Below are 16858 nucleotides of genomic sequence, written 5' to 3' on the forward strand. Positions count from 1 at the left end.
AAGACATCAGATTTAGCAATGCAGATATTCTATGCATCACTGATCCATCGTACTCAAATGTCCAGCTTATCAAGGTTCACCTGGCTTGCAGAATTCTGGATGAGTTCCTTCCTTATGTCCACCTAAAAGGCACCACAAAAGTAGCTTACAACCAAAATTATCACTATTATGCATGAATGTGACGGAGTTAAACGAATAAAGGATGCACCGTGCAGTGCATTCGGAAATCCTTTTGGCCTCAACCAAATCCAGATTTCCATTCGGTAGTGTTCATGCTTACAAGAGTGGGGCAAGAAAATACATCGACCATTACTAGGCTCATACTGGACTCTTTTGGTCAATGTAAAAAGAGACCGTTAATAGTTGTGCCTCATTCATCGTAAATAACCTATCCATGAACGAGATCAGCAATTTACATACCCGAGCACCCATAAGGGATGAAAACACTCTATTAGATTCAGCTGCATCTTCAACCACTAATTGCTTCAATAGCCTTCGCTCGGGGTCCATTGTTGTTTCCCACAGCTGAGCAGGCATCATCTCGCCCAAACCTGCATTGCAACCAATTAAAATATAAGATCAATGCTGAATACTAAAAACTTGTACAACTCCATATTTCAGTAAATCCTTATCCTTATTATTGCCACAAGTAAGTTTTGTGAGGAAGCCTCACTCAACTAAATATAGGATATTTGTAAGCTGGGTATTTGTTTCAAATTATTGCTTATTATTGCTACAGTATGAACCTATCATTAAAAAAAAGGAAAAGATGACATGTAAGCATATTGAAGCTTTCTCTATTTATTTTAGTAGTGATTCCATTCTATTCTCAAAATGCAACTCATTTTCCATTTTTTTTTAAATATTTATTACTCCATATCTGTTGAGTATTGAGATTCCATGGCATTATATTAAAGTTGAACCCTCCACCTATTGCCAACTGGTTTTAGGTTATATGGATATCAGAGCTCGGGTTCAGTTATGTTGTTCTTCCTGCCTAAACCCCATGCGAGGTTGACTACCCCTGGTGAAGATGTTCACAAGTAGCCTACATATGGAGAATGTTGAGAGGTGTTATACCACATCTGTTAAGTATTTAGTTTCCTACGGTCTTATATTAAAAGTAAAACCCCTCCACCTACATAAAGTTATAAAATGCCAAAAGAGGAAGGAATCCTATAATATGTACATGTACATCCCCACTTTGTCGGCTCATACACATTACACAACAAGAAATAATAGGTATACCAATGAATCATAAATAAGGCTACAGATTAGCATTGTGTAGACTCTCAACAATCAACTATAAATTTTTAGCATGTATGTGTATGTACACATGCAAACTCAAACAAATGCAAACAAATGCAAACTCAAACTCAAACAATCAACTTAGAAAACTTTGAAATTAAAATAATTTCATTAACGTCAAACAAGAAAATCATTAAGAAGAAAGCACACAACTATGTTCTAAGAGGTGAACATTAATCGCATAATACAAAGTACCGTGCTTAGCCTTCCAACAGTCGATTAAAAATCAACAGACAGCAAAAAGAGGAAGAGATAGAAAGAGATTTTTATCCTTGCCTTTGAATCTCTGAATGTTGTAAGATGCATTCTGAGGGAACAAACTCAGGGCCTTTTTAAGGTCTGCATCATCATAACAATAGTGTACTTGTTTTCCCCTTTCAACCTGATAAATGTATCAAACCAGGAGAGAATATATAAGCAAGCCATCAAATAGATTAGATTCTCATAATCCAGTGAAGCCGTCGACAAACCTTGTAAAGAGGTGGAACACCAACATAAATGCATCCTGCATCAAATAAGGCTCTCTGCAAAGATAACAGGGATATCAATTTGTTTATTATTGTACCCACAATATTGTGACTCCTTTTACCACTGTACCTGATACCTGAAGAAAAATGTCAGCAGCAGTGTTCGGATATGAGCGCCATCTACATCAGCATCTGTTAAGATAATGATCTTATGATACCGTAGGTTTTCTATTTTAAAATCCTCGCCCTGGGATCAAAAAGATACAATACATGATATTATCAACAACTTTAAAATTGAAATTGAGCAGAATAACAAAATAAGTACCTTCACCCCAAGTCCAAGACCAAGAATCAAGTTCTGAATTTCTTCATTTTTGTACATTGCTGCCTCATCCCTCCTTTCAATATTCAAAATTTTACCCCTCAAGGGAAGGATAGCCTGCAACAACACATTTTCAGACTAAAATGTCAGATATAACTCTAATAAGGACAACAGTAAAATAAGACACCAATTTTCACAGAATAAAGGTCTATAACCCCATGCATAACAGAGCACCATTTAATCAGTTAAATGTCATTTGGTTAACTAAAGTACAAACTACTTCCCAAACCATCTTAAAATTATACCATAAGCCAACTTCCTAGGTCAAAACACTTAAGCTTCTAGAATTACCATGAGCCACAAAGCATATCATGTATTTTGAGTAATTTGCATTGTGGTATAATAATCCAGAAAGACATAACTACAGTAGCATGTTAGAGAAGACATGATATAAAGAATGCTATGCTGAAGTGCTTTTTACCATGTAATAAGAATATAACTTAAAGAAAAGAGGACTTGGGTGAAAATAAAGCGTAGCCTAAAGCTATGGGCCCCCTCAAAAATATTCAAAAACTAAATCAGTCCCATTGGAAATGTTACTTTAACATTCAAAACAGCTAACAAGCAACAATGATGACACTTTTGTTTGGACTTTAGTTGCGGAAAATCAATAGTACCTTCCTCTTCCCCTCATTCTTTTGTTTCCTTTCCTACTCATTCTATTCTATAATATTACTTCACTGTCTTCTACTCATTTCCTTTTGCTGCACTCATAATCATCAAGGTGTGTTAGACATCTCTCTCTTCCTTTTCCTTTCCTACTCATTCTTCTATATTATTACTTGTCTTCTACTCACTTCATTTTGCTACCATTTGGTCCATTTTAAAATACTTCCATTTTCATATGTTTCACAAAACTGTTAAAATGTTTATAAAAAAAGTTTATAAAAATGCTATAAGAGCAAATGAAAAAACTTAGCAGATGAAAACATTTGCATAATAATACCAGTCTCACGATGGCATCAATTGGTTAGCATCTGCTCCTATAAGCATCATGAGACTAGCCTATTACAAACACGTACTACAGATTTCATAAGCAAAGTTCTCCCACTCCACTACATCTTTTCTTCATATGAATAGGTGTTACTTTTAAAAGTTAGTGTGTTTTAACATCAAGAAAAAGCATGTTCCATCAACTCCATAAAGGAAAGCTTAAATAATTGATTAATTGAAGGCTAATACCAAGAACATATAAAGAATTTTCCAACATGTTTCAAGAAATTGCTTGATAACTAAATTAAATCCATTCTACCCAACTACTATGGAGAAGTATAACCTGAAAGCGCCTATCACGGCCTTGCTTAGCACTGCCACCAGCTGAGTCTCCTTCAACTATGAAAATCTCTGTATACATGTAACCATATAATAAGTTTTAGACACTATTACGTAGCAGATCAGAATGCATTATCATTTATTTTGAAGCCAAAAGGAACTAACAATGTAGAATTCACACAATGAAAAATAAAGTCAGAGATACTTAATCCCTCAACTGGCATATTTCCATTCTCTGCCAACTAATTTTTATATCTTGTATACTGGCTTTCAATCAGTGAAAAATCATCCTATTTAGTTATATAGCAATTAGCCCCCCAGGAAAATAAAAATTAAAAATTAAAAAAAACCTTATCTTTGTCGTTATAAGCACAGATAAATAAGAGAACTAAAAAAACCGTAAGAACTGCAGCTCTAACCTTAGATCTAACAGTAGATCTTGAAAGTCAAATTTAATGGTTATTAAAATAAATAAGATGAAAGAGTGAAAAAGAGGTATTGCTATCTACCATCAGTATAAATCCCATAATAGCATTGGTTAAAAGATAGGGCATGACATTTGGGCTAGAGACGAGAGTTTGAAACTTAGAAGGGTATAGAAAGACAGAAACAAGAAAATAAATCTGGAGAGAGATGGAAAGAAAAATAGCTTAGTTGTAATAAAGGTGTACAATTACAGTTATATAAAATTTAAAGAAAATAAAACGGTTACTCTGGCCATTCATGTAAAGAGGAGTTAAAATCTACCAACTACTAGTTGATCTAGTGGAAACAGGTGTTAGATCCATTAAACCATGTCCAGAGTTCAAATCCTAGCTTTCTAAATGGAGCAAGCTGGGTTTGGAGGGTCACCCTCATAATAGGGCTCTGTAATACACAATTCAGAATAGTCAGTCACCGGGTCAGATATACTGGTGGTTATACCAGATCTGAATACATTTTTAATAATAATTTTCAGTTTTACTTATTATTTTTGCAATTGCACATCAAGACCCCTCCCACAGTCCAAGCAACAAAAATTATACCATAATCTAACCTCAGCAAAAATATTCAGAAACTTCTACTTTTGCTCAATATTCATAATGAAAACATTTGGCCGTCTCTAAAGGAAGACATTCTGAAGTTTTTTAAGGATTTTTACTCGGGGAAGAAGCTGCGAAATGGTGTGAACCATTCGTTTATCACGCTGATTCCGAAGAAGTCTAATCCGGTTGGAATTGAGGACTATAGGCTTATTAGCTTGGTAGGAGGGTTGTATAAGATCTTGTCGAAAGTGCTGTCAAAAAGATTAAGGGTGTGTTTAGATTCGCTGATTGGTCACTGGCAGTTCGCGTTTATCCCAGGGAGGCAGATTTGCGATTACTCCTTTATAGCGAATGAAGGCATCGATTATTGGACGAGGAAAGGAAGGAGAGGTATTGCTTTCAAAGTGGACTTCAGAAAAGCTTATGATTCAGTTGATTGGGTTGTTTTGATAAAGATTATGGAGCACATGGGATTCGGACAGAAATGGCGTTTTTGGATCTTCGAGTGCATATCCACAACTATTTCAGTCCTAGTAAATGGATCTCCAACAGAAAGTTTCAATATATCAAGGGGATTACGTCAAGGCTATTCTTTATCTCCGATGTTATTTAACTTAGTGGGAGAGTTGCTTAATCTGTTGCTGTCAAAGGCGGTTGAGTTGGGATTGTTTAATGGATTTCATATTGGTTGCGACAATAGCTCGTTCTTGTTATCTCATTTGCAATTCGCTGATGATTTGCTAATCTTTTATGGCGTTTCAGAAGGCCAATTGAAGAATGTTAAGAGAGTTTTGGTAGTCTTTGAGATGTGTACAGGGCTACAGTTAAATCTCTCAAAAAATAAGATTTTTGGGATTAATTTGGAGGACTCAACTGTCAATGATTGGGCCAAGTCTATTGGGTGTTTGGCTGATGTTTTTCCGACGGAGTATCTCGGGCTTCCTCTTGGGTCCATGCGAAATTCGATAGGGTTATGAGAGCTAATTATCCAGAAATTTTATCAGAAGTTGTCGATAGGGTTATGGGAGCTGATTATCCAGAAATTTTATCAGAAGTTGACTGGATGGAAAGCTTCGACGCTATCCCTTGCTGGAAGGGTTGTGTTGGTGAAATTTGTCCTTTCTGCGCTTCCGATATACTATATGTCTGTTCCAAATGCCTTCTGGCATTTGTTGAAGGATGAATTCAGTTATGGCTAACTTTCTATGGGGGAGCACGATTCAGAAAAGTAAAGTTCATTGGGTTAACTGGTCGCAAGTCTGTAAACAAAGAGAGTATAGGGGTTTGGGGGTCACGGATTTAAAGCTTATGAATAAAGCATTATTAGGTAAGTGGGTTTGGAAATTTGGTAGTGAGAAGGAATCCTGGTGGAAAATGATGGTGTGCTCCAAGTACAGTTTGGATAGAAGGGCGATTCTGTTGGAAAAAAATGTCCTCCCAGTCTTCATGGTTTTGCAAAGGAGTTTTTAATAACTTCTGGTCAAACGACACTTTTGGCCAATGTTTACGCAATCATTTGGTACTGCAAGTTGGGAAAGGAAATTCCTTTAAGTTTTGGCGGGATGGATGGCTTTTCAGCCTTCCTCTGAGGATGAAATTTCCCAGGCTTTTGAGTTATAGCAGATTTTGGGTCGCTAATCAATGGAAGATGGGTGTGGGACATCCAGATGAGGAGAAATTTGTTAGATTGGGAAATGGATCAATGGATTGAATTGTTTTTGTTATTGGACAAAGTTAGTATTCGTTTGGGTGATGATGATTGTTGTGTTTGGAGAGGGAACGGGGAAGGTGTATATTCGGTTAAATCGTGCATTAAAGTAGCTTCAAGATTTTCGGATCCGGATTTGCTATGGTCGAAGTTTGTTTGGGCTGGTTTTGCACCTCCCAAAGTAGAAGCTTTGTTATGGCAGATTATTCACCAGAAGATGGCAGTCAAATATGCTTTAATTAAGCAGGGTGTAAGCGGAATCGAGGATCCTCTGTGCCCGTTGTGTGGTTCTGAAACCGAGTTTGTTTGTCATTTATTCTTCTCATGCAGATTAGTTTGGGGAGTGTGGGTGCGGTTCTTAAGGCTACGGAACGTATGTTCAGCCTTGCCCAATAGTCCCAAGGAATTCATATACTTCTGGGCTGATGTAATTCTGAAATCTGAGATTTGGAAATTTATTTTGGGTGCTGTAATGTGGTCCGTTTGGAAATGTAGGAATCAAATGGTTTTGAGAATGGCAGTGTGGATCAAACTTATCCCTTTTTTTTGGCTAGATATAGGGTGGCTACTTGGTTCTTGGCGAAGAAGTTCAGGTTTCTGTTTCACTAGATTGTCTTGTGGGTGACCTAACGTTGGCCGATAAGCATAATGGTTCGATGAAGAAAATTCCTACCTCGACATGTTGGTGTCCACCCCCTTCGGGATGGTTTAAAGTAAATGTGGACGGGGCAGTGGGCTGTGACTGGAGGTGCAGTGGTATCGGTGGGATGCTTAGGGATGTTGAAGGCAAGTAGATAGGGTCATTCTCAGTTGCGTCTGGACTAGGTCCTCCGGTCCTTGTTGAGCTCAAAGCAATTCAAGCTGGGTTGAAGTTGTTTTTATATTCAAAGTGGAAAGATAAGGGGCGTCTTATTTTGGAGAGTGATTCTTTGATAGTTGTGAATTGGATTAAAAATCCTGAAGCTAGCCCTGTTGTATTTAGCAATTTGGTTAAGGAATTAGCAAAGAGTGTGCTAGATTTTAACGTGTTGTTAAGCATGTTAAGAGTAGTATAAATTGGGAAGCTGATGGTTTAGCTAATGCAGGTATCGTGTCAGGTGTGTGTGTGTGTGTTTTTTTTTTGGTGTGTAGGTTGTTTTTGAGGGGAGAGGCGTTGATTTATGTGGAAGATTGTAATCAAGGGGATTTTTTACCCAGGTTGTACTCTATGTTTCTATTAATAAAATGTGGACACTCTTTTCCTCCTTCCAGTGTCCATCAAGATACATGTGTAACTTGACGATTATGAAGGGGGTTTTAACGAGGCCTTTTTCTTATAAAAAAACATAGAATGGTGGAAAAAACATTCAGAAGGGAAAAGGTTCATAAAAAGTATATATGCAACAAAACTATACCTCGTGTAAAGATGTTGGTAGCAAGAAGATAATAGTGACAGAAACACCTTCGGTATAGAGAATTTGAATAACATTTTACCCTGAATACTAAAAATAGAATAGCAGCTATTTCTTTTACTTGATTAAGGAATTGCAGGGGGGGAAACATCATTAAAATATAACACTTAGAATTGAAACCAGGTTAAACACCAAAAATTGACCTTTACACATTTGGCAATTGCTATAAGTAGCATATACAGAGCCTAGTAACAAGACTCCAAAATGATTGAACCAAGGAGAAATTTAACTACAACCAGAACACAACTAACATGAGAAAAATTCCATTAAAAAACTCATAATGTAAGTCAGATAATATTTTAAAATAAAGCAACATTTACCAGATTCTTCTGGATTTGTGGATGAACAATCAGCCAGTTTTCCAGGAAGAGAAGATGATTTTAACACACTCTTTTGCCGGACTAATTCCCTTGCCCTCTTTGCTGCAAGAGCTGCCTGGTTGCAAAACAACAGCCATGAGAACATCATTGTTATGTACTTACTTCCAGCAGACATAGAGCCCTTAGACAAGGTAACTAGTGAATCAGTAACAGGGTCAAAAGAAAGTTTATAACATAAAGGTACCTTGAAAGCATTTAGTGACTTGGAAAGGATTGAATCAAGTACATCTGGATGCAACTCCAAATATTCAGTAAGAAATTCTTGAACAGTTTGATCAACGATTTTTCGCACATCAGGATTTCCCAATCTTGTCTTTAAAGATAAATGAAAATTCAAGTCATTATAACAGCAATGTAGGCCATGCATTGGGCTCAAGATATCAAGAGCTTCACTATGCAAGAATAATAGTATGAAAAGCATGATATGCAAATAATACCTTAGTTTGTCCTTCAAATTCTGGATTTGAAACTTTCACAGAAATAATGCATGTCAGTCCCTCCCTTACATGTTCACCACTTAAGCTAATATCCTTATCCTGAGAGATACAGAAGATAATCATGATGGCATAGATCACAAGTACTTCAAACCATCCATGGGAAAAATAATAGTTAAACTTGAATCAACAACATCAATAAACACATTGAAAGTATTTAAAGTGCTTTAATTATTAGACGGAAAAGAGTGATTTAACTACTTTTTGCTTAGACCTTAAAAGTACATGAATAGAGATTTGCAACCTTGGTTTTAAAATGTGGGATGCGCTCTGATGCGTTTAGTGTCCCGGGAGCCAATGCATGATGCGCTCGCATCACGAACCCGATGCGCCAATTTTCACAAAAAAATACTTTTGAACTAATTTTATACCTTGTAAATACTTATATATCAAAAATACTTCAATTAATACCAAAAGTAGCTTAATAGTTCTTCATAAATATTGAATAACATAATAGACAAGTACGCGTAAGAAAATCAAAACAATCAAAAGATAAATCAACAATAACCCCCACTTCCCTTTCCCCCACAAAGTTCTCCAAACATTCTCTAGTCACAAACTAAATGTCTCCAAGATCCCCATCATCAAACCCGAGCACGTCTCCATCTCCCTCATCATCAAACCCGAGCACGTCTCCATCTCCCTCATCATCATCAGTCACTCCAATGTCTTCCTCTATTTCATCTTCATCAAGAAGAGCGAGTCTTTTTCCTTTATCATTTCTTGATGGGCCGACCCCATCATCACCTCCTCTTCTTGATCCTCTAGTGAAATGACTTGGCTCATTAGCCCCGGAAGATCTACCCACCGCATCCCATGTAAGATCATCATCAAGAAACACCAAATCTTCTTCATCTCCTTCCACACATAATAAATAAACAAATTCCACACAACTTTAAAAATAGTAGTGAGCAAAGACTTAACCTTAAGGCGATATATTGCCCAAGTAAACTCCCAGCTCCAACTCCCCACTCTACAATTTACATAACACATTTTCATTTCTAATTTTAACTAAGTTTATCATTACAATATTGAATATTAAAAATAGTTTATAGCGTGTTCATTATAATAAACCCGGTTTATTGATTCGGATGAAGAAAATAAAAGTCTAGTCCACTGCTATATCTAGAAGGGCTAGACGGTAAATGAGACGAGACAGATCGTGAGCTACTCAAGATCGACTTATTCAAAGCTCGATAGATATTCAACTCGAATGGACTCGGCTCGATCTTGAACTCGACTCGAGTTCTTAACGAGCCGAAACAAATTATTTGATACTCAACTTGACAAGCTCACAAATATCTCAAAAATATAATATATTAAAATTTTATTTTTAAAAAAATAAATTATTAATAATATTAACATTTATGTGTTGATTCTTTCAAAAAATACAGTATAAAGTTTTCATGTATTTAATATTCATATTCAAGTTTGAGTTTCAATCGAATTAAGTTTAAGATTATTTTTTCATTTTGAGTTTAAATTCATGGTTTCGAGTTTCGAGTCAAGCTTAAAAAATTTAGACTCGTGAGTTTTCGAGTCGATTCGAACTTAATTTTAAAGTTTTTAAATCGATTCAGACTCAATAATATTCGAGCTCGAGAGGGACCTAATAAGTATATAAATAAATAAACCAATAAATAAAGCGTGAAGTGAACTTCATTGAGACCCTGTGCCTGCAAGTAACGGCCCAGATTCTCTCTCTCTCTCTTCCTTGTCCTTTAATTTATCTGCTCTCTTTCCCCTTCACTATCTTCCATTTCCACTCCCTTTTCCTTTCTCTTCACAAATCCCTCGAGAAAGGAACAGAGAAAAAAAACAATATAAGTATATAACACACGATGTTGCTCGGAAAACGTACACGCCAGCCAATCAAGAGAACGACGAGCATGACGGGGATCGCCTTCGTCGATGCCTCCGACGTGGAGGAAGTCGTGGACCGACACCCAATCGTATCCGATCCTCCCCCTCCCCACCTTGAATTCGACGACGGAAACTCCCGTTCCGATCAACGTTTCTCGTCCACGGTGTCTTCCAAAAACCCTTCTTCGGAAAGATCGGCTTCTACTAACCACATAGTCGAGATCTTGTTAGCTTTGTGATCGCCGCTTAGCTTCTGGTCGTGACATATATATGTATAGGTATTTTTCTACTCTTTTCACATCATCTTTTCTTCCCCCCTCTCCTAGTTTGAATCCTTTTCAGTGAGCTTCGTTTTGTTTCTTTTTTGCAGGGGGATACAGCGTTTTGTAGTCTCGAGTGCAGAGAAAAGCAGATGAACAAGGAAGAAAGGGAAGAGAAGAATGCAATTGCAGATGCGCATCAGACCGCATTATGTACGCCCTACCGCATCAGGCTGCCATTTTAAAACCAAGTTTGCAACTTAAATGGCTTTTTGACAAGGAGCATGACAAAGGTGATTCTGCATAAAAAGGTGTAGATAAAGGTTTATATGATGAAAGTTTTTCAGAAAATATTTTGAACCAGCTCAATATTTCAAAACTCAACTTGAGGCTCTTCATAAACTACTTGGGACTCCTACAGCCAGTGGGTCACTAGCTATTCAAGGTACTGCCTTAAATACTACACATGAACCTATCTAGATACTAGACTCGGGTGCATCCAACCACATGACAGGTAATCTTAGGGATGGAAAACAGGCGGGTCGGGTGCGGATACCCCCTCCCTGTCCCCATACCCACCTAATATTTTCAAATCCACCACCCGCCCACCACCCATGATGGGTAAATTTTTCAGATCCACGCGGGTATATTCTCAAATCCATTCCCGCACCCATTACCCAACTGGAGACGTACCTGACTAGACCCGCCTGGCAGCAACCTTAAGTTATACATAAGCAATAAACATAAAACAAACACGTACATTAAGAATCATAATAAAATAAACCAAGGATTATAAGTTATATCTTATACAATATTAAAATTTATAAATTAGTCTCTAAAATTATACCTAAATTCATAATGGTCCAAAATTTAATGGGTATTTAGTGGGCGGGAAATGTGCGACGGGAGGATGCGGGGCGGATGCGAGGCGAGTAAGGTCTCAAACCCATCACCCACCCACTACCCGCGATGGGTACCATTTTCTAAATCCACACCCGCCCACTACCCACTAAAGTTATATCCATCCCTGCCCTAATTGGAGCGGGTATGGTGCGGAATCCATGAAATTATACCCGTTTGCCATCCTTAGGTAATCCAAGTTTGTTTCACATATTTACCATGTCATGATCACTCCCGGATTCGCATAGCTAATGGATCTTACTCGCCGGTGGCTGGATTGGGAACAATTAGACTTACTGAAAATTTTTCCATTGATAAAGTTTTACATGTTTCAAATCTTTCTTGTAATTTACTCTCAATTAGCAAGCTTACCAAGGATGAAAAAGTACTTGCTGAATTTTCTGCTTTTGGTTGTGTGGTTCAGGAACAAGAATCGGAGAAGATGATTGGCACTGCTAAAGTTGATGATGGCTTATATGTTTGGAACAAAGACAATTCACAAGAAGGGATGGCCTTATCTACATCAAAAGAAGATTCTATCATGTTATGGCACCGTAGACTAGGACACCCGAATTTCTTGTACTTGAAGAAATTGTTTCCTCTACTATTTCTAAATAAGAAAATAAGTTCCTTGAATTGTGAAGTTTGCCAACTGTCTAAACACACTCATGTCCCTTATCCTTTGAAACCTTAGGTTCAATCTCAACCATTCTCTTTAATCCACAGTGATCTATGGGGAGCCAGTCGAGTAAAAAACATCACAGGGGCTAGGTGGTTCATAACTTTCATTGATGACCACACTAGAGTTTGTTGGGTCTATCTCCTCAAAGAAAAAACCGAAGTCATTCAATGATTCGAACCCAATTCAATTTCAAAATTCACACCCTTAGAACTGATAATGGGAGAGAGTACTTTAATTCTATCCTAAGTCTTTATCTTTCAGAGCAAGGAATCATACATCAAAGTCCTTGTCTTGACACCCCTCAACAAAACGGGGTTTCCAAGAGGAAAAACAGACACCTTGTAGACGTGGCTCGTGCCCTTATGTTTACTACGGGTGTTCCAAAGTATTTATGGGGAGAAGTTGTTCTCACTGCTTATTATCATATAAACCGACTCCCATCAAGGATATTAAACTTTCAAGCACCTTTACATACTCTTCAAAAAAAATTCCCTTGATTTGTGTTCTTAATCTCCCAACCAAAACTTTTGGTTGCAAAGCATTTGTCCACAACCATCAACCTAACCGATCTAAACTTGATCCTAGAGCCCACACTTGTGTCTTTATTGGTTACTCACCTACACAAAAGGGTACAAGTGCAACTCTCCAACCTTACATTGGATGTTTGTGTCCCTTGATGTTACTTTCTTCGAAAACGAACTATATTTTTCAGCCTCTCATCTTTAAGAGGAGATATTTAGTGAAGATGAGACCTTGAACAATCTTCTCATTATACCTCAAGACTCTATCAGCTCTCCCACCACTACAAAACCTGCTGAAAATCCTACAGCCATTGTAATTCTTGCTTTGGACCCTGTTTTTCCTATCTCCACTATGCAGCAACAAGAAACAAGGGTGATTAACCATACTAATGAAGAAAAACAGCCCTCATTCTGAAAAACAACAAGAAAAAACTCAACGGCTTCGTATATACTCTCGGAGGCATCAGCTGCCAGAGACTGAAACAACAGTGCCAATGCCATCTTTACCCGAGGACTGCCTTGGGGAAGAAGTCTCACCTCCTTCACCTTCCATCTATCTTCCAACTGCATTAAGAAAGGGCACTAGGAGCTGCACTCAACATCCCATTTCTCAGTTTGTATCCTATGGAAACTTGTCTAAATCCTACAATGCCTTTGTTTCTAATGTTGACTCTGTAGAAACTCCAAAGAACATAGAAGAGGCTCTTAAGTCAACCAAATGGAGGCAAGTTGTGTTGGATGAAATAAAGGCTCTTGAAGACAATGGAACTTGGGAAATATCTAAACTACCTACTAGGAAGAAGATTGTGGGTTGTAAGTGGATTTTCACTACAAAATTTAAACCAGATAGGAGCATTGATCGATAAAAGGCTAGACTTGTGGCCAGGGGTTTCACTCAAACATATGGGTTGGACTACGAGGAAACATTTGCACCAGTAGCCAAACTGAATACTATTCGAGTGCTTCTCTTAATTACTGTCAACTTAGAATGGCCTTTGATCCAATTGAATGTAAAGAACGCTTTTCTCAATGGAGAATTAAACGAAGAAGTCTACATGGATTTTCCGCCCGAATTCGAAGGAAGCAAGGGCCAAGTATGCAAGTTGAAGAAGTCCTTGTATGGACTAAAGCAATTCCCTAGGGCTTGGTTTAATCGTTTTGCCAAAGCCATGACTAGTAGACATTATATTCAAGGTCAAGCTGATCACACCTTATTCTACAAACACTCGGATAATGGGAAGTGATGTATTCTCATTGTATATGTAGATGACATAATATTGACAGTAGATTATTCTATTGAAATTGAAAGACTAAAAGAGTTCTTAAGTCTTGAGTTTCAACTTAAAGACTTGAGGAATCTTCGATATTTTCTTGGAATGGAGATAGCAAGGTCAAAGGCAGGTATTCCAATCTCTCAAAGAAAGTATGTTTTGGATCTACTTCCTGAAGTCGGACTCTTGGGTTGCAAACCAGCCGAGACTCCTATGGAACCCAACCTTAAATTAGGAATTGATAAGGATGGAAAAGAGGTACAGGGAAAGATATCAACGGTTAGTGGGAAAACTTATCTATCTTTCTCACACTCGTCCAGACATAGCTTTTGGAGTAAGTGTTATTAGTCAATTTATGCATGCCCCTATGGAGAAACATTTGGAAGTTGCCTACAGGATATTGAGGTACTTAAAAGGGACTCCTGGTAAGGGGTTGCATTTCAAGAAAGATGTAAATCGAAGCATAGAAGTCTACATTGATGCAGACTGGGCAGGTGTTGTTAATGACAGGCGCTCCACAAGCCGTTACTGCAGCTATGTTTGGGGTAATCTCGTGACATGGAGTAAAAAGCAGTCTGTTATGGCACGCAACAATGTTGAATCTGAGTATCGAGCTCTGTCCCACGGTATATGTGAAGGAATATGGTTACAACGGCTAATGGGAGAACTAAAATTATCCTATACAAAACCGATAACATTATTCTGTGACAACCAGGCAGCAGTTAGTATGGCTCATAATCTTGTACACCATGACCGTACCAAGCATGTGGAAATTGATCACCACTTTATTATGGAGAAAATTAACAAAGGGGAAGTTTGTGTTTCATATTTACCTACAAGACAACAAGTAGCAGACGTGTTAACCAAAAGCTTGAGCAGAAAAAGGTTCGAAGAAATTATGGGCAAGCTGGGTTTGATTAACATCTACACTCCAGCTTGAGGAGGAGTGTTGGAATTCCTTAAATTAAACAGATTTAGGAATTTCCTTGTACCATTAGCCATAATCTAATTACTATTTTTTAGGGATAGGTTAATTTCTAGAGATTATTTCCTTTTTTTTTATTTTTCTACTATTTTAAAAGGTTGTATTTAGATTAGAAGAAAATAGAATTATTCTTCTTCCTAAACGTGTTCAATCTTTTTCTTGGAATATGGGATAAATAATGCAAGATGGTAGTCCCCATAACAAAGAAGAAATTGTTCTAAAGAAGAAAAAAATTCAACAGAAGGAGAGCAAGAACAGAGAAAACTTCTAAAATAGAAAGTACTAATAGAAATACCTTGACAATCTTAGACTTTTTTCCAAGGTTATTGAGAGTTCTAGTCAATGAAGCCTTAACCCCTTCTATATGTGTGCCACCATCAATGGTTCGTATGCTATTGGCATAACCCAACATTGTATCTGAATATGCATCTGAACACCTAGTATAGTTGAACAAGCCAACCAAATCACATGGATTATTAAACCAATAATATATAAACAGTACATGATAGAAAATTATAGACACCAAACAAATGAAACTGGCAGGTAAAAGTTACATAAAATTATAACCCAACACCAACTAATGTAACAATTTTAAATTCCATCAAATAAATTCCCCAGTAAATACATCAAAGGTATGAATTTAGTAATGACGGGTGTTACTAATTCGTCAAACGTAAATAAATAGAATCTATAATGTTTAAAATGTATGGCAGCACAGATAATATTTTTTTATCATGAAAAGGACAATTTGAATGCATGTGAATAGCATACTAAGTGGTTAGTACTTTACCACTGAAGAGCAACATCAATTGTGGTTCCATCTATTTGTCTGCTGAAACCTAGCACATCATGAAGTGGTTTCTGAACCAAAGAACCAGCAGTTACCAATAAAAAATATCATCAGAATGCAAATATCAGATATATATCCAAGCATTTAGATTGTAAAACCAGAATACACATGCAATAATACAACTCTGTGCAGATGTCAACGACAAACTGCAAATCTAGATTTTGCATTTACCCACTTCTATTTCACCAGTAATTTTTGCAACAGACAATAAATTACTAATCCCAAAGAAATCTTAGTTTCCAAGCCATTACTTGAATCTCCATTCTGGGACAAAAATGCAGGCCCAGGATACAAAGTTTCCATCATGTGTCTCACTCATGATTTTATTCTCATATATTGGAGCCTTTAAGGCTGAAAGATTGGAAATCAATGTATAACATATGCACTGCTCGCCAAACTCAATAAAATATAAGTTTATCATTCTGAACTTGCCTATTAGCAAGTTTCAAAACCTATAATGGCTCCACCACAGCTCTGAAGTGGATTAAACATCCTGACCTATGTACCCCACTATTTCAGAACTTGGTTAGAGGTTTAGCGTCTAAGGTGGAAGGACATGGCATCATTTCAAGACATATATTGAGAGCCGCCAATTGGGAAGCGGATGAGTTAGCAAAGGCTGGTATTGGTTGATCAAGTAGTATTCTGTTGAGGTTTCTGTGTGCTTGTGTTTGTCTCGTTTTTTAGGTCCTGGTCTTACTGCTGCAGGTCGTTCTATGTTTTTAAGTTTTATGTCAAGCTGTCTATGACTACGAATTGGTTGTACGTTATGTTTCAGGGTAATAAAATTCAGAGGTGCTCTTGTCCTCCTTCCGATGTCCTTCATGTTACTGATATAACATGAAGGATATGAAGGGGGTTTTAATGAGGCCTAACTTCTATAAAAAAAAAACCTATAATGGCTGTAATCCTAACCTTTACCATTATTTTGGTGTTGCATGAATCACTTTATATAAATATAAATGTATATATTTATAAGAGGATGAGGACGTATGAAAATAGCATAAAAGCAAATAAAAGGAAAAGAAATGAAGGAGAG

At 37.2% G+C, this 16858-nt stretch overlaps 1 protein-coding gene across 1 annotated transcript in view; it reads right to left on the reverse strand.

Annotated features, from left to right (window-relative positions):
* LOC120188058 (DNA gyrase subunit B, chloroplastic/mitochondrial-like) overlaps positions 1 to 16858 on the reverse strand; it is a 21429-nt gene continuing 4571 nt past the window's right edge. Inside the window, exons 10-21 of the mRNA XM_039191595.1 lie at positions 15760 to 15830; positions 15265 to 15406; positions 8431 to 8529; positions 8178 to 8306; positions 7934 to 8048; positions 3434 to 3501; positions 2101 to 2214; positions 1906 to 2022; positions 1779 to 1832; positions 1585 to 1690; positions 421 to 551; positions 1 to 122 (exon numbers count right to left, since the gene is read on the reverse strand). Coding sequence (XP_039047526.1) covers positions 54 to 122; positions 421 to 551; positions 1585 to 1690; positions 1779 to 1832; positions 1906 to 2022; positions 2101 to 2214; positions 3434 to 3501; positions 7934 to 8048; positions 8178 to 8306; positions 8431 to 8529; positions 15265 to 15406; positions 15760 to 15830 — 1215 coding nt within the window. The 3' untranslated portion in view covers positions 1 to 53. The remainder of the gene's footprint in view (positions 123 to 420; positions 552 to 1584; positions 1691 to 1778; positions 1833 to 1905; positions 2023 to 2100; positions 2215 to 3433; positions 3502 to 7933; positions 8049 to 8177; positions 8307 to 8430; positions 8530 to 15264; positions 15407 to 15759; positions 15831 to 16858) is intronic.

The sequence above is a fragment of the Hibiscus syriacus genome, unplaced genomic scaffold (genome assembly GCF_006381635.1).
Source record: "Hibiscus syriacus cultivar Baekdansim isolate YM2019G1 unplaced genomic scaffold, ASM638163v2 tig00116937_pilon, whole genome shotgun sequence".
Classification (NCBI taxonomy): domain Eukaryota; kingdom Viridiplantae; phylum Streptophyta; class Magnoliopsida; order Malvales; family Malvaceae; genus Hibiscus; species Hibiscus syriacus.